The sequence below is a fragment of the Botryllus schlosseri genome, chromosome 5, assembly GCF_051294905.1.
Source record: "Botryllus schlosseri isolate E-star chromosome 5, Bs_hap1, whole genome shotgun sequence".
Lineage (NCBI taxonomy): Eukaryota > Metazoa > Chordata > Ascidiacea > Stolidobranchia > Styelidae > Botryllus > Botryllus schlosseri.
Genome location: NC_137240.1, coordinates 13,468,491 through 13,489,637, shown reverse-complemented (window position 1 = coordinate 13,489,637; position 21,147 = coordinate 13,468,491). Strand labels below are relative to the sequence as shown.

Below are 21,147 nucleotides of genomic sequence, written 5' to 3'. Positions count from 1 at the left end.
TGCTTGTCAAACATTCTCGCGTTTCGCCGCCAATTCCGAAGAGTCTTTCTCGTTTCAGAATTTCATTATTAATGCGATAACAAATAAAATAAGCAGTTCCCAAACCGGGAATCCAACCCGGGCCGCCTGGGTGAGAGCCAGGAATCCTGACCCCTAGACCATCTGGGACCGCGGAGATGCATGATAGAATTGTCGAACATAATTGCATTGGTGTGAATTGCACAACAAACAACGTGAGGTACAATAATAATGTTCAAAGTCAGATATGAGTTGCCATTAAATGCGAGGTATTCATTTCTGAATTTGTGGTATTTTTTCGCGCTGTCGTAAACAAGAATTTTTCAGATCGGGATTCAAATCCGGGCACAGTACTGTAGAATTGTAGAATCCATGATGGTATTACACTATAAAAATGTACTGGGATTCGCGGTGTGTTCTATTTCGGATATGTGCGAGACTAAATTTGTAAAAATAATATTTGTACATTGTTCATTGTACTGGTTTCGCGATTGCGAAAAATAGTATTTCCCAGACCGGGAATCGAACCCGGGCCGCCTGGGTGAAAGCCAGGAATCCTGACCCCTAGACCATCTGGGATTACGACGATGGTATAGAATTGCCGAATCAATAATTGTATTGCTGTAAAGGTAAACTATACAATAATAATAATAGTTGTGAGACAACATTCCACAATGTTCAAATTCAGATATGAAATACTCCAAAAGATGAGTTGAGAATTTGAGTATCAACGGCACTGGTAACAACTTTTTCAGCTTCTGACACAATGGAAAAAACTATTAAACTCTCGTGGCATGCGTGCAAGAGAGGAACATTGGTTCAAATATAGATTGCCGCGTGTTAATCAATTGGATGTGCTCATAAATGAATATATATAAAAACGAGGTTGCGTGCTTGTCAAACATTCTCGCGTTTCGCCGCCTATTCCGAAGAGTCTTTCTCGTTTCAGAATTTCATTATTAATGCGATAACAAATAAAACGAGCATTCCCAGACCGGGAATCGAACCCGGGCTGCCCGGGTGAAAGCCAGGAATCCTGACCCCTAGCCCATCTGGGATTACGAAGATAGGTGAGAATTGACAAATAAATAACTGTATTGGGGTAAAGGTTTAACTGTATAATAATATTAGTTCTGAACCGACATCAGAATATTCAAATTCAGATATGAAATACTCTAAAATGTGAGTTGAGAATTTCTGTATTAACGACACTAATGGTTAAAACTTTTTCAGATTGTGACCAATGTTCTCTCTAAGCTGCGCATGTGCGCAAATGCGCAGTGCTGACAGGGTCTCTGCGCACACAAAATCTAAGTTACGCACAAAATATCCGAATTGATGACCTTCATTTCAGTCGTTACTCACTGTTGTCCAAGGGTCTGCGCAGTGAGTTGGTGAGTGTGCGCAGACTCGTCAAAAATTAGAGGGAACATTGATTGTGACACAATGGAAAAACTATTAAACTCTCGTGGCATGCTTGCAAGAGAGGAAACATTGGGTAAAAATATATTGTCGCGTATTAATCCAATGTATGCGCTCATAAACGAATATCTATAAAAATGAGGTTACGATGTTGCGTGGTTGTCAAACATTCTTGCATTTCGCGCCAGTTCCGAAGAGTCTCTGTCGTTTCATAATTTCAATATCAAATCGATACGAGATAAAAATAAATTCCCACACCGGGAATCGAACCCGGGCCGCCTGGGTGAGAGCCAAGAATCCTGACCCCTAGACCATCTGGGATCACGAAGGTCGTACGGGATCCCGAAGGCCGATTGGAATTGTCATTTAATAAACGGTATTATTCTTAACTGCATAATATGAACTGTGAGTCGAAATGAGAATGTTCAAATTCGTAGATGAATTGCTCTTAATTATACAAGATAAAATATGCAGCATTTTGCTTCGCGATACCGAATACTATATTGAAAATCAGCTTCCAAATAAAAACAGTGGTAAAATCTGGATGTTGAAATTCAGGTATGAAATACTCTAAATGTGAGATTTGGATTACGGAAGTTGAATCTATCATTGAATTGCACTATAAAAACTTTGTTGGGTCCGTAGTGTGTTCTAATTCCTATATATGACCCTAGCCTACATTACCCGAAAACAATGTCTTTCCTTGACGTTGTTTATCGATAACGAAAAAGATAGTATTTCCCAGAACGTGAATCATGCCCGAGCAGCCTGGGTGAGCCACTGGGATTACGGAGGAAGTCCTGAGTCGGTTTGATCAAATCTTAATGTTCACAGTTGGATATCAATTCCTCTTAAATGCGAGACAAGAATTTTACTGTTCAGTCTTTTTGCGGATACCGAAAAATAATAGTTCCCAGACCAAGGCTGTTAGTTCATAACGTAAAGCGATTACGCCTAGTTGCTGTACATTCAGCTTGAGAACACGGAAAACGGAGACGAATCATCCGAAAAAGACTCCGACACCGACAGCGAAGCCGACATATCGTCGCTGATCCCGGTAAAACTCGCGGCGAAAATCAAGAGGCACTATGGCACGCCCGACAACGAGTCCGATTGTGATGACGGCGTATCATCGGCGTCGGAATCCGAGGTAGATCTCCATATCAAGTCTCCGGATGAAAACGAAGATGCCCACGAAAAAGCGAGCGACAGTAAAGAACCGGACAGTTCAAGAATCCATGCCGATACTATTACCTCGTCGGACGACCCAATTCGAATAGAGTAGGTACCGTATTGAGTTGTGCAATAATACATTATGTTGTGATTCCCGATTTACGCAAAGGTGGTCAGTAATGAAGTACTATGGAGTAGTGGAGTAGGCATTACTTTTATACTACTTCCATTTCTACTTGTACGTGAGTGGAAATTTACAACGTTACTTCTACTTCTACTTGAGTGCGAACGATGAAGACTTCGACCACCTCTCCACGTTGATACCTTTGGAACTTTCATATATAGAGATATCATATATATTATATACCTTATACTCTATGGATAATTTGAACTGAATTATCCTCACCATTGATGGAAGTATAGTTTGGAATATGCTCGATTAATGCTTTTCCACAAATATCAATACGCAAAAAATATATAAATCTATAGTAGATTTTATTGCAACCAAATAGTCCAATCCATTTGTGCACGAACCCCGAAATGGTCCGTGGACATATAAGCATGCGACATTATAGCACGTGACACTTCAGCATGCGACACATGAGCATGTGGATTAAACTATGGGTTAGGGGTGGGTTAGGGTTGGATTTGTGGTTTGGTTATAGGTTTAGGCTCGGGGTTAGGACATATATAAGGGTTAATTTCAGGGCTATGTTTCGGGTTAGGGTAAGTTTTGGGGTTATAAAGTCACATGCTAAAGTGACGAATGCTGAAGTGTCCCATGCTGAACTATATCGTTTTCCATTGTGTCGCATGCTCATATGTTGGGCAACCCCCCGAAATATAGTAGAAATCGGTTCCAGATTTGAAAAATACACTTGGGCCGACGTCTACAAAGTACTGTACAGCATCTCCCGTTCGCTGCACATTATCTAAACGTTTCTGTAATCATATGAGCCATATTTAGAGACCCGCTACAGCTATACACTTGCTGGATAAGAATACTTATATTGTTATTGATTTATCGCTGTATATTCCATGAATAAAGGTGAGGTTACTCTGATAATAAACGCAGCATAATAAATAAGCACATCTCATCACTGCGATCACTGCCGAGCCATCAAAATGACATCGTTTCCGTTTCGTGATTCGCTGTCACCTTACAGCGAGGACGAAGCAGAAACCTCAAACAGGCAATCCAACAGCGAAGCATCGTCGATGTCCGATGCAGAAGGTAGCGAATCGTCTGACCGCGAAAAACCGACCCTTACCAAGCGTCGCGTCGAGCTTCTCGAACGTATCACGCGTCACGCACAGGGCGACCCGTTCGCGGACGGCTCAGAACACACGTCGACGACATCTTACGACTCGCACGAGCTGGAGAATTATCTTCGCAGCCAGGGCGTGGAAACGGACTTTTATACTAAGAACGGCGACATCGGCGAGGACAGCGATGTGTGGCGCGTTTTGGAGGATGTTAACCCCACATTTTGGGTGTCGTACTCCCGACACAAGAAGTTGTCCGTGCTGCGAAGGCTTAAAAAAGGCGATGAGTCGGGGAAAAAGAATGAAGCTTTGCTACCTTCCAGCGCAAGCACGAGGACGAAAGAAGATTCCTTAAAGGAAGTGATAGTGCCGCTTTGTTGGGAGGATGAGTTGACAAAGGCCGATAAAATTGTCAAGGGGCGGGAAGGGACGGCTAACGCTTTGCAAAAGGTAAGACAGACGTCATGAGTTTATACTTACATCCGCATGAAACACGAAATGTACAATGCGGTACGCAAGACACAATGCGGTGTAATGAACAGATAGGATGACGTCAAAACGACCAAGTTTACTTAATCTAACATCCATCTTGGCCTAGTGACGTCACAGATCTATTGTGACGTAGTGAGCAATTATGAGCTAATAATGTCCACGTCGAAAATATGGACCATTTGACCCCTTTCGCGCCACCTGGTCACGGCCGATCACCCTCAAGTTCCTCACCATTCAGCATCACACCTTGCGAAAGTAGGTCTACTACATCCGTCAATGCTGTGATCACTTGCCTTTTCGCTGCAGTGTGACTCGTCGGCCCTTCCGGTCGTTTACAATCACGGAAAACGGAACTTTTTACCTTCCGCGACGCTCAATTCCTCGTTCAAGTATCCGATTGTTCTGGACAAGAGGAAGTCGGCACGTTCTGCGCACTCTGTCAATTTCAGCATCGATTCCACGAGAGGCTACAAGCCTCCTATGTCGACGCCGAGATCGGTCAGGTATGCTGGCGCATAAAGTTAGCTGATCCGTGAGAATACTAATCGTCCGATTAAAATGTTAATCGGGACGCGTAAAGTCGCGGTAGAGGTTACGCGCGACCCGAGGTGTCCCGAGTTGTGAATCAAGTTATTGGTATGTGCGATGTTATCTGTTGCTGCATCATAATGCGAAAACGCGTTCCTGTCAGTTGAATGAACCGGTTGAATGAACCGGCGGGCTGCTGATAAACGACAGCGATTGTAAAGCCTCGCAACCTCAATTGGTTGTATCACAGCACCCAAAACATATAGTACAAAGCTCCGTATGTTAGTGGAGCTGGCGCAAAATTGGCATTAATTGCTTTGTGGTCGCATAAAATGTGCATATCAGAGTTAGAACCTTCAACATCACCCATACTATTATGACCTTATAATGATTGATTCTCGATTTTGCCCTGCCTTAATTTTTTAATTTGTGTCGTACTGGATCTGCAATATGAAATCAGTCCCCTCGATGACGATACTTCTGACTATGTGTAAATCCACGTTGAACACGGATCTCTTATACGCCTTGTATTCCACCACCTCATTTGCTAACTACGCAAAATACGCAAGCCTTTGGATTTGACGCTTTGTGATAATTCGGATCACTCTGATTTAGATCGGACAGAACGCAGTCCGCTGATAATAGCAGGCAGACATCAGCTTCCAGTTCTCGCGGGCGGAAAATAATGGATCTCGCCGACTTGTTGCAAGTCACTCCAGACTCGTTCCCCTCCATGATTGTTCCCGCGCGAACGCTGACTCACAGAATAAGCCGGGATCGGGTCATTATCGGTAAGGTATTAACAGAAATAGAATGCCCAGTGCCCACGGTGGAATACGCACCGTGTTCCGTCGTAAGTTCTGCTTTTGTACTGCTCGGTGTGTAGTTGATGTATAATTGTGCAGCGAGTGCCGTAATGAAAGCGTCCAAGAAATTTGGTATTATCGGATATTGCGATCAGTAACCGTACCGTGTCTTTCATGCGATCTGCCAATGTGCTACCGAATCTTAATTTAGGTATTGTTGATCGCAAAAAAAGGTGAGGAACGGACACTTTCAGACCAGTATCGGTACGGGGTCTTTTATCTGACCTGCTAGTGTGCATGTGAAGTCTATATTGTTGATCGTATTTGAAAAATGACGAGAAAAGCGTTCCCAGACCGGGAATCGAACCCGGGCCGCCTGGGTGAGAGCCAGGAATCCTGTCCCCTAGACCATCAGGGATTACTGTCGTCAATGTCGTGAGGGGGAAAATCAACCGCGAATTGCCCATTTCGGCATTCGGTAAATATAACTTCCATTATAACATGCACAGTGCACATCCACACATCCAAAGATGGTATAAGCAAAACACCCTATACACCCTCATGGGGGTGTTTTTCTCTCAATTCAACTTCGCGATATTGCGGCCGTGTGCAATTTTCACCTCGTATATTTGAGGCCTATCGAGGTATATTTCAAAGTTCGACCCAGCAAACTCATACAAAATTCATAAAATTTCAGCAGTTTTCAATGATACAGTATTATTATTATAATTGGCCATGAAAAAAAAACAGAGTATATTCGATAGTTGCAGAGCGGAAAACTTGTATGCTTTGTTTTACCAGAACTAACCCCAACTTTCATTAAAAGTGCCCTGTATTCCACCAAACCTTCGAAACGTTGTTCACTTTTCAAACGAAACGCAATAGCCCATCGGATTAACCGGCAACAGAATAGTATAGAATCGATAGTGTATTCAAGTGGACTGTGTTGACCAATGACTATGGACTCTACCGAAACACAAGGGAAAATGATTTATTTTCGTCGCAAATCTAATCATCCTATAATGATGCGGAGAAAAACTTCAATTGCATTTCTTTCCGCATAAATACGCTTCCGTGTAGAATCCTGCGTATTTAACAATTCCCGCAAATGATTCCAGTTCGCGAAAACGGAGTCGAAGATAACGCTGCGAGGTCAGAAACTGAAAACCAGATAGTCCCTTCTTCTGAATCACAAAGGAAACAGAGTGCAGAAGTGACAGCGACCGAATCGGCGGACGAAGGGTATGAGGTTGTAATCGCAAAATGGCGCGAACTGAGATGGATCGGATATACTTTTTCTATAGAACTAAACAGCCAATCGAATCGCTGGATTTCACCCGACTTGATGTGGACTCTGCCGGGGAATCGATTCTGCATTCGTCGCAGGTATGTTTGGTCCACGGTATATAGCCACAATCATTGTATATGCGGAGGTGGTCAAAATAGCGATCGCTGGTACTCAAGTATAGAATTGTCAGTAGATGAATGAACGTAGCGCAAGTAGGCAACACGCGTACTTTGAAAAAGCACTCCGTTACTGACCACCTCTGCGTATAAGTAAGCATACTGTCCAGTCACAGCCGCAGTTCCATATATGAATGCTCAATTTCTCATAGCACAATATCTTATATTATAGTTCGGTAGCTCTATATGTTGGAAATATTCAAGCTTGGAAATTTTAATATACATTACACATCCAATAACTGTTTCTGATCATTTGAGACAAGATCATTTGTGACTGGAAATTATAAAAAACCGAAGACCCCATATACTCTTTCAAGGTATAGTGCTTGAGTATATAGAGGTTGAGGAGTGTACTTGATTCATGTGTAAATTTAGCGAATGCTCGGGTCTGGCATGCTTTGTAGTGATTCTTTGGTGAAAACTTTTCACTCGTGTAGTTGTAACTCACTGAGTCTATTGCATATAGGACCTTGTATACTTTGTATGTTGACTTTGTATAATATATATTGCAAGTGTGGGCCTATACAATCTCACGCAATTCTACTCTCACAAAGACGGTACCTACCGGTATTTTTAGCGGTTTACTGATTTGAAGTCCAGCGACCTCACCTCACCTTACAACACCCCGACCACGCCGTACATTCAAGCTCAACTCGCAAACGGTACGGCCCCGAGGACTTCATTGACAGGCTTAATCACCGATACAAAGTGCTCGGGAGACAAAGATGACGGCGCTGGCGAGACGCATCCTCAAGCCGCGACTTGGAGCTCAAGGCCTATATCTGTTTTCGTATACGATGACGCCAAGGGTGAGCGTTTGATTGTTCTGAGTTGAGCTACGTTCGTGTACTTTTAATACTCATTGCATGCATACCATACCATTTTCGATCCCGGGTGGATGTGATCGGAGTGGTCAGTTTTACTAATCAGTAGCGCCGCAAACTGCTACGTAATTACGAGTGGAAGTAGAAATTTCATTATCGGGTCATTATCGGTGAGGCATTAAATGATATAAAATGCTCACGATGGAACATGGGCCGTGTTCCGTCGTAAGTTCTGCTTCTGTACTGCTCGGTGTGTTGATGTTTAATTGTGCAAAGCGTCCAAGAAACTTGATATTGTCAGGTATTTTGGTCAGTAACCGTACCGAGCCTTCCATACGATCTGCCAATGAGCTGTCGAATCTTAATTTAGGTATTGTTGATCTTAAAAAAACGATGAGAAAAGCATGTACTTAATATCAGTATCCGTACGGGGTCTTTTATCTGAGCTGCTCGTGCGCCAGTGTGCATTTTTGATCGTATTCGTATTTAAGACGAGAAGTATTCCCAGACCGGGAATCGAACCGTTTTTTTATGATTTTTATTCAGGTATGTTCATAAAATAGCAATAATTTCACAAACCGGGGCAGCCTGGGTGAAAGCCAGGAATCCTGACTCCTAGACCATCTGTCATTGCGAGCATCAGCGGGATCATAATCGCGCAGATCTCTATTTCCAACATTCAGTAAAACAACTTCGAACACTGTAATATGAAGCTTCACACAACACAACCAGGCCTCCAGACATGTTAGAAGCAAAAACATCCCTACACCTCTAGAGGGGTGTTTTCTCTAAATTCACCCTCACTATTAGGCTAGCGTGAGCAATTTCCACCCCGTGGAATTGATGTCCATAGGGGCGTACTTCGGCCCATCTCCACCCAGCTAAGTTCTACTAACTGGACAGTTTTCGATATATATCTCATAACCGTAACTATAGCCAGGTAGGTTATATAGTTGCAGAACGGAAAAAAACTTCTATAGGCTACTTTTTTATACTATAAGCAATTACACTATCCGGGATCCGCCAGTGCTGCCCAATTTGAATTCACGTATTGCTGATCGTAGTTAAAATATCTAAGAGAAAAAGGGTATGCCCAGACCGTAAATCGACCCCAAGCAGCCTGGGTGAGAGCTAGGAATCCTGACCCCTAGACCATCTGTGATTACTGCTGAGAGCTGGATAATCATCGGACATGTGGCTATTTCGGGACTCCGTAAATGCAACTTATGTTAGTTGAGGAAATGCGACACTGTAAATTAATAATGTACACAGTGCATGCCAACAACTACGAAGATGGTATAAGCAAAAACACCCTATACACCCTTATAGGGATATTTAATCTTAATTTAACTTCACGATCCGATAGTCCAACCATGTGTAGCCTACACCCGTAGATTTGCGATTTATAGGGATCTATTCAACCTGGGTTCACCCAGCAAAGTCATACAAATTCATAAAATTTCTGCAGCGTTCAATAATATAGTATTTGTATGAGAGGAATTCATCTGATAAAATCATAATGTTTAAATTTAGCTGTTGATTTTTCCTAATCCTGGATAAGAATTTCAGAATTTACAGTATTTTTCGCGATACCGAAAAATATTCGGATACTTTCCACTTCACAAAATCAAAAGTGTAAAAAGTAATTGGAAGTGTCAATTAGAAGTAAAAGCAGTTTAAAATTGTTACCACTTGAGTAAGCAGCACAACTATAGGCAAATTAGTATTTCCCAGACCGTGGATATTTGAACCAGAGCAGCCCACTTGAGTACTCAGAGAAGTTAGAAGTACTTCGTTCCTGACTAAACCTCTGCTTTTGTGTTTCTTTTACCGCTCATATATTATTGTATGTGATAAGAATTATAATATTGATTAAGTAATCGACTTCCACTCGTTTCAGGGTCACCCAACCAATTAGGAGTCAAACCCCCGAACCGATCGAGTCTAAACGCCTCCGAACACGTTGAAAACCGTCCCAAAACCAGCCGCGCGCCACTGTTGCACCACAACGGCATCGGACCAAAAACAGCTAAATCCCCGTACAAGCTTTCAGTACCGGCGCCCAGCGAAAATCCCGATACCAGTCTCACAGTACCGTCTCTCCAATTGCGAGCTCCCAATTCTCCAACGGCTACTGCAATGAAAACAGCGGACTTCATTCAAATAACGCAATCCTTGCAAATCCGCGATCGCCCAGTAATGGAAAGCGACAGGAGTTCTTTAACGGGAAACAAGATGTACGATAGTTACATGCACGAATTGGCAGCTCAGAGTGCGGAGCAACGCGTCGATCAGATAGACGAGAAAGGAATCGTGGGCCGTGGTTTGGGTGGAAGCTCGGGAAAGGGTGGTTCTCTCGTTTTGCCACGCTCTGTGAGAAAGAATCTCGCTTCTTGCCAACCCACTCCGTCTTTGCAGTCGCCGAACATATCGCCGTTTACTACGCAGGCCGGCAGACGATCAGGACTGACTATGGTGTCTCAGGATGGCAATCGCCGACCAGGCCCGTTTGGACTTGGCGTTAAAGGCGATCAAGTCAGGCTGAACATCGACAAAAATATCCACAACATCTACAGAGACTTGGGCGTGCTGAAGAGCCCGGGTAGGTCGCATTTGACATCAGCCAAGTCGCACAGCTCGCAGAAAAGCGACATCACGGTCAACGTTCCGAGCGTGCCGCCTTCAGAGAGGGAAACGCAGGCGGAAGCGACGGACGCGACGGTGTCTCAGGACCTTACCGTCGATACACAGTCGACTGTCCGTCCGTCTTCTGCGCATCCGGATATTTCGGTGCAAGATTCTGGGACACAGTGGAGCAGCAGGTCGATAAAGCAAGGTAACTGGGCACTTGTATTCGACATATGAGAGGGTTTCATATTAACTTCCGTATATTATGATGAATGCTGATGCATGCGACGACGCAGAACGTGACCAACCAATTTAGAGATGGGGGCAGAGGCACGTAATCAATGATCCCCAATTGGGCCATGGTAAATAAGTAGTCCTATTTCAGTGTTGAGGTGACTCAAAGTCTCGCTTTAATGACTTTACCAGACTCGCGTCACTGTCCTAAATAACTTGACTCGAACTCGACTTATTAGAAACCGGAAATTACTCGTGACTCGGTGTCAAAATCGGGCCAGTTTTCAAGTTATTGAAAAATCTACTTCCCAAAGCCTTCTGAACCTCCCAGCCGCGTTGAGAAGGGGGAGGTAGATGAATTGAACCACACAAGCAAGGCTTAGTAATTGATTTACATGAATGCGAAGTCATACAATCAATCTTGATTGAAATCAATCAATCAATCGACATATTATATTTTCTTCTGCTCAAGACACACACATACAATGCAATATACAAAACACACAATGCGATGTAATGAACAGATATGGGGATGCCGAACGACCAACCAGTTGGGGTCTCTTGAACTGGCATCCACCTCGGCCTATAGTTCCCGATGTCACTGTCTTCTTCGATGTTATTCTTTCATACCATCAACTATCCAGACATATTTTGTTGGCTTTTGTTCATATATACTACAAACCGTCCCTTATTTATCGCAATAACTTTGTATAGATGAAGAAGCCACCATGCCCCACACGGCACAGCGAAGTAGCGAACAAGCCATCAAGGAATCCTCCTCCGAGAACCATAGAGATCCGCAGAGCAATGGGCTCGATACTGAAGAAAGGGCTGCTTTAGAAAGCTCTCAACCTCCGCCGAACACACCGAACACCACGGAGAGGTCATTGAAAGGTCATAAACTCGATAACGACAAGTTCACGGAAGTTGACAACGGGCACGCTGGAGTAACCGATGAAGAACTATCCGACGATGACGTCGATGTTAGAGGCGTTACTCGGGTAACGGTGAATATGTGATGCAAAGAATTTTGAAACGATGACGTGAAAACGGTTGTTTTAAATATTTTACTAGAGAGAAGATGGGAATACCTTTAATAAATATGTATGATCTACTGTACGCTTGTGTTGTTCATTACAAGTCCACACTGTGCTTTTGCAAAACTTGTTTTTACGACTATTATGGTTTGTGAGCATCACTCTTGACTCTGTTGTACAATACTTACAGATAATTATTACTTGTTGCTATTGTAATATATATTAATAATAAAGCTCGTTAATGGGTAAGATATATAGGAAAGAATTTATCATGGTTTCTGAAGCATGTTTGGAATATATATGAATGTGTGGTGTTGCTGTTTTTAGTACGGATTTGATATGGGTGGGGTAAGTTTAGCTGCATTCATTGCCACCTGAAATGGAGCTTTTCATATTGTTTCACTAACTATATTGACGTTTAGACGCGTTCTATTTTAGTGGATTTTGGAAGATCACAGACTCACAATACCGAAATATGGGTGCACTAGTTATTGTGGACAAGCGATAGTGACCATTCTGACCAATGACCATACCACAAACAAGTTTTGAAATATTATAGTGTTATAGAACATCGCTAAATGAATATTCAGTAGCTGTTACTGTGATTTAAAATATCTCGATTATTGCTCGCCGTAACTTTACGCCGGAGGAATATCATATTATAGCGGCCCAGTATTCTGATTGCAAATGCGACCGGCTGATACGATGTCCAACCCACTAAAAAGAGTCACTCTTATGATTACATGAAATAACTCACGTGCGGATTTCATAACCACAGAGACCACGACTCACAAGTAGGGCTGGGCAAAATGATTCGAGTACTCGAATCTGAATCGAGTAGTAATTTTAATGATTCGAGTCGAGTAGTAAAAGACGATTTTTTCGAGTACTGAAATTATACGGTCCTCGCAACTCAAAGTTAATTTACTGACGAGAATTATAGTTTTGATACTATTTTCCACTGAGGAAGCCGTGAAACCTTGATTAGCCGTGTTTCAGCATACCAGGCACAGTTTAAAGCTACGAACGTTACTGGAAATAACACATTTCCGAAGTCATTATCATCCACCAACATTGTTAAGAAGTGCAATGAAATCGGTATGGTCGAAAAAATACCAAAGTGTCTTTAATGTGATGGATATCAGGCATTACGTTCTTTGTGGTGGCATAAAAGGTTCATATTTGGACTTCGACATGGTACATCCTGTTGTGACGTCATAATGAGTGATACTCGATTACTCGACTCGACTCGAAGCATATTACGTGATTCAGAATCGAATCACTCAGGTACTCGATTTTGCCCAGCCCTACTCACAAGGTATACTGCAGCACTCGGGCTTCTACAGCATCATTTGCCGAGGTAGGCAAAATCGAGTCGGCCCACCTAGGTGATTCGATTTTGCGTCCCGCATTCAACTTTGAGACGTAAAACGAGAAATCGAATACCACTCTCGTTATGACCTCATACAGGTGAGGAACAGCTGAAGTGCATCTGTCGTTCATTCGACCCCAAAATACAACAATGCCTGTTCAACTTGATCATAAATAGCTTCGTTTGAGCCTGGATTATACACCATAAACAAAGGCATTGTGACAATTCCGCGAATTGATCAGTTCTTCACAGAAATTTCGTATTATGATCATGCGTACACCTATAGGCAATGTTCCCTCTAAGCGGCGCACGTGTGCAATTGCGCAGTGCTGACAAGGTCTCTGCGCACAGAAAATCTAAGTTGCGCACAGAAAATCTAAGTTGCGCACAAAAAATCCGAAGTGATGATCCTTTTTTAGTTGTTATCCACTGTTGTCCAAGGGTCTGCGCAGTGAGTTGATGAGTGTGCGCAGACTTGTCAAAAATTAGAGGGAACATTGCCGTTGAAGGTGTGTTTTCTGTAAAGTCATACACGAATTATGGCCACCGTAAGCAGTTTCCACTCCGTAGATTTGCGACCTATCCTAAGCGCGGCAAAAGTCATACAAAATTCATAAAATTAGGCAATTTTCCGATGATCCCGTGACAATAACATCGGTGTAGGCTATGGTCGCAGTCGCAGAGCTAAAACTTTACTTCATTTTACCATAAGTAACCTCATCTTTCAACTGTCAGTCAGTGTTCCACCAAAGGTTTGTAACGTTGTTGACGTTTCAACGGAACGCAATAGTCGATCAGTCTATCTGATCAACCAACTACAGTATAGCTCATGACAGATAGTGTAAGTGTACTGTGTTGACCGTGGAGTCTCCCGAAACCACAAGGTAAATCATTTATTTTCCTTGTATATATAATATATATTCGTTCCATATGCGGAGTATACCACCGATTGTTTTTTAGGGTTGCATTTAAAACAATAATGCATTACAACACTTTACTCAAAACACGTTTTAACAGTTTTCAACATATTTTGAACAGTGTTTTAAAACATTCCATTTTTAAATGAACAAAAATGTTTTTTTTCTACAAAGTCTGTAAAATTATGTCATACTTGTATGAATATTTTCGAAAAAATATGTGGTATATGAGCCGACGGACCGTTCCCCACTGGTATGGAATGGCTGGAACCCTAGAAATCGTTGTCGGCTCAACAGAGTTTTGGATAATTGGTACGGAATGCCTGTTCTGATGATGATGATGACCGCCGGCCGTCAAAATGATACAGTAATATAGACCCAGTCAAGAAATATATTTTGGTCCGTAAGACATAGGTCGGAAGCTCTTTTCGACAAATGAGGCATATTTACCCTAATTTTCAATTGTCAATATTAGTCTACTGTGACGTCACAATTGAATGTTCGCGACGCCATGGTTAAAAGACATGTTTCCACAAGTACCATATGTATAAACATGTTTGTTTGAAATTGATTTTTGTTTCAAATGCAACCCTAGATACGACCTATCGTGGTTTCAAGACTCCTATAATTCGTATGGCGATAACAAAATTATAATTTTCAGGGATAAAATACATCTTAGTGTCCGGGGGTGTACAATTTGTGCGCACGACAAAATAGTCTCTCACTAGAGACTCAAATAATTGTATTTGATACTGGATTCGTATTGGACTACTCTAATCGTCGTGCACCACCCCGTCGTCTATACGAGCTTTTTTTTTCATTTCGAAAACATTACATATGTTACATGTTTTGCAAAAAAAACAAGGTTATAATTTGTCGTGTTCGTCAAATCATTCGGCGCGCCATTGAAAATTCATTCCGCATGCCACAAATGGCACGCGTGCCGGAGGCTGCCGACCCCTGATATATACGATCCCATAGCCTTTCAACGACGATATAAACGAATCAATACATGATTCGCGTGCGATTGATCTCAAGAAATATTTCGACTATGGCTCCAGCTTTAAAAGTGCTCAGAGTAATTCTCTAAAACTGACAGTACTGGCGGATCATTAAATACAACCAGACATACCAACCCAGTTCTGCAAAAGAACTGATCTAATCTCTTCCAAGAGAAAACTCGCGAATCCAAGTGTGAAATAAAACAGCAATTGCCATTTATGTCACTCTTGATTTGCATCAGTGAACAAAAAGCTCCATTACCGATTTTAACATACTGAGCGAATTTTATGAACCACGGTCGAAGGTATCGTTGGACCATTGTATATAAGCGCAAAAAGTCACGTGGTATAAGAAAATAGTTCATATTCTACAAATAACGGACACAGCTATACAGTCACAGAATACAAGAAGCAGACTCAGGGCCTCCATCCTGGCTTCGACGCGACGCTCCCTCTGCTCTTCAGCATTTTTCTCATTTCAGATTCCGATACGGTCTGATGTGCCCAGTTTAAGTCCGGCTTCAAAGTGCTGCCCAGGTAATTGGGGGTCTGAACAGCCTTGCCAGGTTTCTCGCCAGCGGCCATCGAATTCGTCGTCTGAACTGCTTGTGACACGTAGGTCGTCGGGTGCGCAGACACGGGTCTTGATGGTTTACAGGACTGGGGACGCGTCGAACGGCGAGACGAGGCCTGGGAGAGAGATGAAGATGATCTTCTCGACTGGCAGGACGATTGCGGCCTTCTGGGAATCGGCGTGGTGATCCGTCTTCCGTCGCCTTCTGGCGGCATGTCACAACTAGGCGTGGTCGAGCGCGGTTTAGCGGAATGTGGCCGGAATCGCAGCCGATGTTGGCCTGGTGCTTCCTCGCCGTACCCGTAACTCGCTGCGGATTGCATGAGAGACGTTTAGTAACAGTGTGCACTTTTTCTCAATATATAGTCACGCAAGTTTTAATTTACATTTAATACTTCAACTACGTATATTTATGGTCCATTTTCTCAAGTTCAAGAAGTGGTTGAAAACGTCATATTAATTTGCACATTTTCATATTTTCCGCGGGAGAGAGAGAGATAGAGAGGAAGGGGGAGCGAGAGAGGGGGAGAGAGAGAAGGAAAATAAATTTACGTAGAAAGTCCACCCTCAGATACATACCACATACATGGGGTGTGTCGCACTCTGTTTTGGTGACGCAGGATCCAATCTGCACGAGGCGGTCAGTAATTAGGTACTTTTTCATAGTACTTAAGTAGGTTTTATAGCTACTTGCACTGCTTACTCAGATGCTTATGTCTTTAGCGTTACTTGCACTTGTAGCCTAATGATCAGTATTTAGGCAAAGCTATACTCGCTTTTTACACTTTGGGTTTTGTAAAAAAGAAAATAGTTTTAGGGTATGCTCGCATCACTTTTCCGAGCGAAATTGCCACGAAGAATGACCGAAAGGGCCCCAATTCAAACCTTCAAATCGCTCGCGGTCCGGACTCACAACTTATTCCAAATTGTCTCCTCCCCCTCATGTACTCGATTTCCACATGAATACTTTATTATCACGCATATCTGCATAGTAGTATATTGCATTATATCTTATCACGGATCATAGGGGTTCTATTTTAGCATACCTTTATTCGTGCACAATGGAATTGACAAAATGTGCTGTGATGGGCTGACCGAACAGAGTTATGAACCGCTAAAACAGAGGCGCTAACGACGATATAAGTTGGCATATTTCTATGCTTCCCTTTTAGTCGTAATCTGGCGTTAACCCCACATATGCGTTGTGAGATACAAAAGATTTGACTGTAAATGCGGACGTTGAAATTTGAATTGAATAGTGATTCGGTTAATCAGCGCAACACCGCAGCCGGGTGGTTCTGGCGTGGCCTACGAACATGATCAAAATTTCCTGTGATGGAAGTACGTAGCCTATCCCACAAAAAAATCTCAACATTATAATTACAAATATGCGGATAATACCAACATTATACAATCTACTGAAAATTGCTTCGCGGGCCGGATTAAATCGTCTGGCGGGCCGGATGTTTGACACCCCCTGATCTAAACGGCCTTAACCGACTCCAAGGAAAATACCGTTTTCAAATTGTGACCCAGACTTATTTCAGTAAATGATGGTTAATTTTATCTATTTTGCATTTTTGGCGAGGGTGGTGATCCCCATACTAAGATCAACGATAAACATTGGTGACACGCGCGCAGAGCTAAGCGAGAATTCTTTTATTCGTCAAACCATGAAATGCAGTATGGGTAACGTTCACATACATAGGCTACCCGTGCAATAATGACATAATTTTGTTTTATTCGACCAAAAAAAATTTCAAATAAATAGTATTGTTTGAGTTGATTTACGATTTTTTTAGCCTACTTCAAGCCTTCAAAATTCCGGACAATTAGTCATATTGCAGCTAGAACAGGGAAATTCTGGGCATGTCCGGGGAAATCCGGACGTATGGCAGCCCTAGCATATAGCGTAAACACGAAACACGTCCATGTATATATCTGCCCAGATATGAAGACGGTCTGCTGGATATATATTCGCTGTGGCAGTGCCACAGCGGGCACTTCGTTGTTGCTATGTCGCTTGAAATCTACACATTGTTATGATCACGTGATGGGACGTCTAGTCTATTGTGATGTACTCACGCGGAACAATATCGTAAGAGCTGGACAACGCCTCCAGACGCTCGACAGCTTCCTGCGCGCAGTCAACGGCGAACGGCGCCAGGCTGACTATGCCGCCAAAGTGGTTCTTGGCTTCGTTGCAGCTCAAGTGGTTGATCTGATCGTTTGGAAAACGGGCTCTGACGTTCGATATGTCCTGGAATTATATCGAAACATCCTGTTCGTAGCACTTAACCAAGGAAAAACAACAATGATTCATTTCTTAAGTTTCACGTATTGACCAGGTGGCCATTGCTTTTTGTGTTGCGTATTAATTACCGACACGCTTCCAGTGCCTTCATCAATATCAATTATACATTCTTTAGATAACGAGGCAATAAATTACAACAATAGTTCAGCCTACATATACTTAGTTAAAGTCTTTCAAAATGCGCACATGGCCTTGGATAGGTAGCGTAGGGTGGGCCAGATGCACGGAAGAGACTACATAAATACGAACCTGCCTAGGATGTAATGATTTCTTCCACATGCGAAACACCTGTTGTAGCTTGCCATCGATGCTTTTGCCGGCCAGCTTCTCCAAACTTCGTCTGAACCCGTCCAAGTCGTAGATCAAAGACAAGAATATTGCAAATATTCGCTTGTCCGTTGCGTTATCCGTGACGGCATCGTTGTAGTGTTGTACCTTGATGAGAATTGTTCGTTTCTCTGTGACTTTTGTTGGAACATCAATAAGCGTTTATGAAGCTGTATATGCCCTATCCTGCCCCTAACCCTTCATTGAGAAAGTTCTAAATTGATAAAGTCTATAAAGTTCTTATACAGAACAGTGTGAGTTTGGAAATATCATCCGACAACCGACAGTTGATGACATGTACAAAAACCATAACTTTGAACCTTACTACCGTTATATAACTCGATCCCATAATGGTATTGACAACGCCTGAATGTACAAGTACATTGTACAGTACATGTATAGTGTACAACGTTGTTGTTGTTGCTGTTGTTTAAAAACCAAAAAAATAGTACATGTCACCTAGGGTTGCATTTAAAACAAAAATCAATTTAAAACAAAAATGTTTAAAACAAGGCCCTTGTTTAAAACATGTTTTTATTGTTTTTTCTTCTAAGCCATGACGTCACGAATATTCAATTGTGACGTCATAGTGGATTGACATTGACAATTGAAGATATAGGGTAAATATAGCTCCTTTGACGAAATATTTGTACTATTGCCGTTGAACCCACTATATTTTGAGGGTTCCAACCATCCCATATCGATATACGTCAACTATATCGGATGGCAATTGTAAGTAGGCTCATACAACATGTTTTTTGGTATTTACACAATTATGGCAGAATTTTAAAACTTAAAAAACACAATTTTTCTTTTAAAAAATGCCTTTGTTTAAAACATATCTTAAACAAAGTGTTTTAAAACACCGTTTGTTTTAAATGCGATCCTATTGTCACCTGTGGACTCAGAAATCACCAATGACCGTTACAATTGTATAGCTGTGCATGTGCAATGTGCATACCAAACTCCCGGGCGATGCTCAGTCGATGACGGATTCAATTTTTCCAAAACGAAACAATAGCAAGCCATGAAAAGTGTTTAACTTTATCGCAATCCGGTCATATGCAAAGTCTCTTGGGAGTCATGCATATACTTGGATCATCTATATTCGCAACGTAGCTATGTATGCTGCGAACCGCTGCGGCGTTTGGTCTCAGAACACTATAGCATGTCTCATGTCTGTCTCAGTATCTACAGAGACTCTACCCCATATCTCTGCAATACTCACTTGAGACACTGTAGATATCGATTTCGAGGGCTCGAAATTCTGTTGTCGGCATCTGTCCAAAGCCGCGATGAATGTGAATTGCTGCTGCGTCAAATACTTCAATCTTCTTTGAAGACTAATGAGATTCTGTCGTGAGTCTTCCATCAGAGTCTGCGCAGGGTGCTTATGTGATTAGGTATCGTTTCTACGCGCTCATCCGCACTTATTTCAGTAATGGGCAGAATATAACCCTGCTAAATTGGACTTAACTATGATATGTGCAAATGCATTTTCCTCCATAAAAATACCTAGTTTGTATTAGCTTACGTTTACTAATATAGGCCTTAAAATGGTACCTCCATTACTATCAGATCTGTCAATTATTCAATCCTAACTAAGAACTGAGATGAAAATTCACTATATATAGTGAGAGCGATTATGAAGACATTTTAGGAGTAAAATATATCGCAATCGCTACTAAACGCTGGTTTGTCTGTTTTACAATTAAATCCAATCCAAAGATCGGCGCTTCTCCTGATACCTCAGTATAGTTGGCGTCGGAATCATTAAGAAATACGACGGTATAAACCACACTTCAGCGAACCAACTCGATACATGACAACACGATAGCTTCAGAATTCCCACTACAGATTTCCATTATTGCGCTACGCTTGTAAACCTGGCGTTAGGGTAAATGACAAGTGCTTTGTTTGATGGAAACTAGCCGTCGACAAGCGTTGACTGAAAGAGTCCCACAACTTATCGTGCGACAATAGCGCTATTGATAAGCGCATAAACACTAACATTTGTAGGCACTATACTGAGTAAACCAACTTCCAATTACTCGTTCCCAGGCTGATAATGGAATAACTTGATGTATAATACAATCGCAGAATCATATTATACCTGATGTAAAACCTATACTAATGAGATGGGATTTCAAAATACTATTTCCTTCACCTAATTATACTGCTAGATTGTATAAAGACACAATTTCGGATAATTACCTGGCGTAGCCGCCTTCTTACTGAATGGAGCATCATCATGAAATATTTTCACTCTAGCGCTCCCAGTATGGGGCTGTATCGTCGCAAGATTTTTACATGACACCGCCCACGCCCCTTTGACTTTTTTCGAAAAGCACGCTATACCCGACTTGCACTGGCGAATGCGGGGAAAAAGATTTTTTGTGGATATGATTGTGACGTCATAGAGAATAACATCACGTTTCAGTAATAGTCCAAAATCAACAACCTGCATTATAGATTTATAGCCTTCGCCGAGGTTCAAGGTTCGTAACCTACACTTCCACCTTCCACGCTCGAGTGCATAATTTATTAGCCAACACATCCCATGAATGCTCCTTCCGAAAAAAAGTCTTCTAATTGTTGGGTCACGAGTATAGGCCTACGCGGTGTTGTTCGTCGTGGGTAGTGCTTTGCACACGAACTCACTTTGACTCGCAGGGTGTGAGGAGGATGCGGGATCTATTAGTTTAGAAATAATCTCTTGCCCATTTCGCTGAAATGTTACGGTGATGCGT

General features: G+C 42.2%; 3 protein-coding genes and 4 non-coding genes across 8 annotated transcripts in view; 2 read left to right on the top strand and 5 right to left on the bottom strand.

Moving 5' to 3' along the window:
- Positions 1-12,208, top strand: part of LOC145439084 (uncharacterized) — a 28,733-nt gene extending 16,525 nt beyond the window's left edge. For both annotated transcript variants that reach the window (XM_080316560.1, XM_080316561.1), the window contains 9 exons: positions 2,414-2,721; positions 3,780-4,329; positions 4,678-4,874; positions 5,515-5,690; positions 6,824-6,947; positions 7,010-7,091; positions 7,747-7,978; positions 9,894-10,829; positions 11,570-12,208. In XM_080316560.1, the coding sequence (XP_080172686.1) occupies positions 2,414-2,721; positions 3,780-4,329; positions 4,678-4,874; positions 5,515-5,690; positions 6,824-6,947; positions 7,010-7,091; positions 7,747-7,978; positions 9,894-10,829; positions 11,570-11,874 (2,910 nt within the window). In that variant the 3' untranslated portion in view covers positions 11,875-12,208. The remainder of the gene's footprint in view (positions 1-2,413; positions 2,722-3,779; positions 4,330-4,677; positions 4,875-5,514; positions 5,691-6,823; positions 6,948-7,009; positions 7,092-7,746; positions 7,979-9,893; positions 10,830-11,569) is intronic.
- LOC145439088 (prostaglandin E synthase 3-like) overlaps positions 1-21,147 on the top strand; it is a 62,975-nt gene that overhangs the window by 29,774 nt on the left and 12,054 nt on the right. The window lies entirely within an intron of this gene.
- Positions 97-168, bottom strand: Trnae-cuc (transfer RNA glutamic acid (anticodon CUC)). Its single transcript has one exon. It is a non-coding gene; the product is annotated as a tRNA-Glu (tRNA).
- Positions 526-597, bottom strand: Trnae-uuc (transfer RNA glutamic acid (anticodon UUC)). The gene has a single exon. It is a non-coding gene; the product is annotated as a tRNA-Glu (tRNA).
- Positions 1,690-1,761, bottom strand: Trnae-cuc (transfer RNA glutamic acid (anticodon CUC)). Its single transcript has one exon. It is a non-coding gene; the product is annotated as a tRNA-Glu (tRNA).
- Trnae-cuc (transfer RNA glutamic acid (anticodon CUC)) lies at positions 6,052-6,123 on the bottom strand. The gene has a single exon. It is a non-coding gene; the product is annotated as a tRNA-Glu (tRNA).
- LOC145439085 (uncharacterized) lies at positions 15,377-20,772 on the bottom strand. Its single transcript, XM_080316562.1, has 5 exons — positions 20,612-20,772; positions 19,626-19,775; positions 18,320-18,505; positions 17,842-18,016; positions 15,377-16,066 (listed from the first exon to the last, which is right to left on the bottom strand). The coding sequence occupies exons 1-5, from the start codon at positions 20,648-20,650 to the stop codon at positions 15,600-15,602; spliced, it is 1,017 nt and encodes a 338-aa protein (XP_080172688.1). The 5' UTR covers positions 20,651-20,772; the 3' UTR covers positions 15,377-15,599.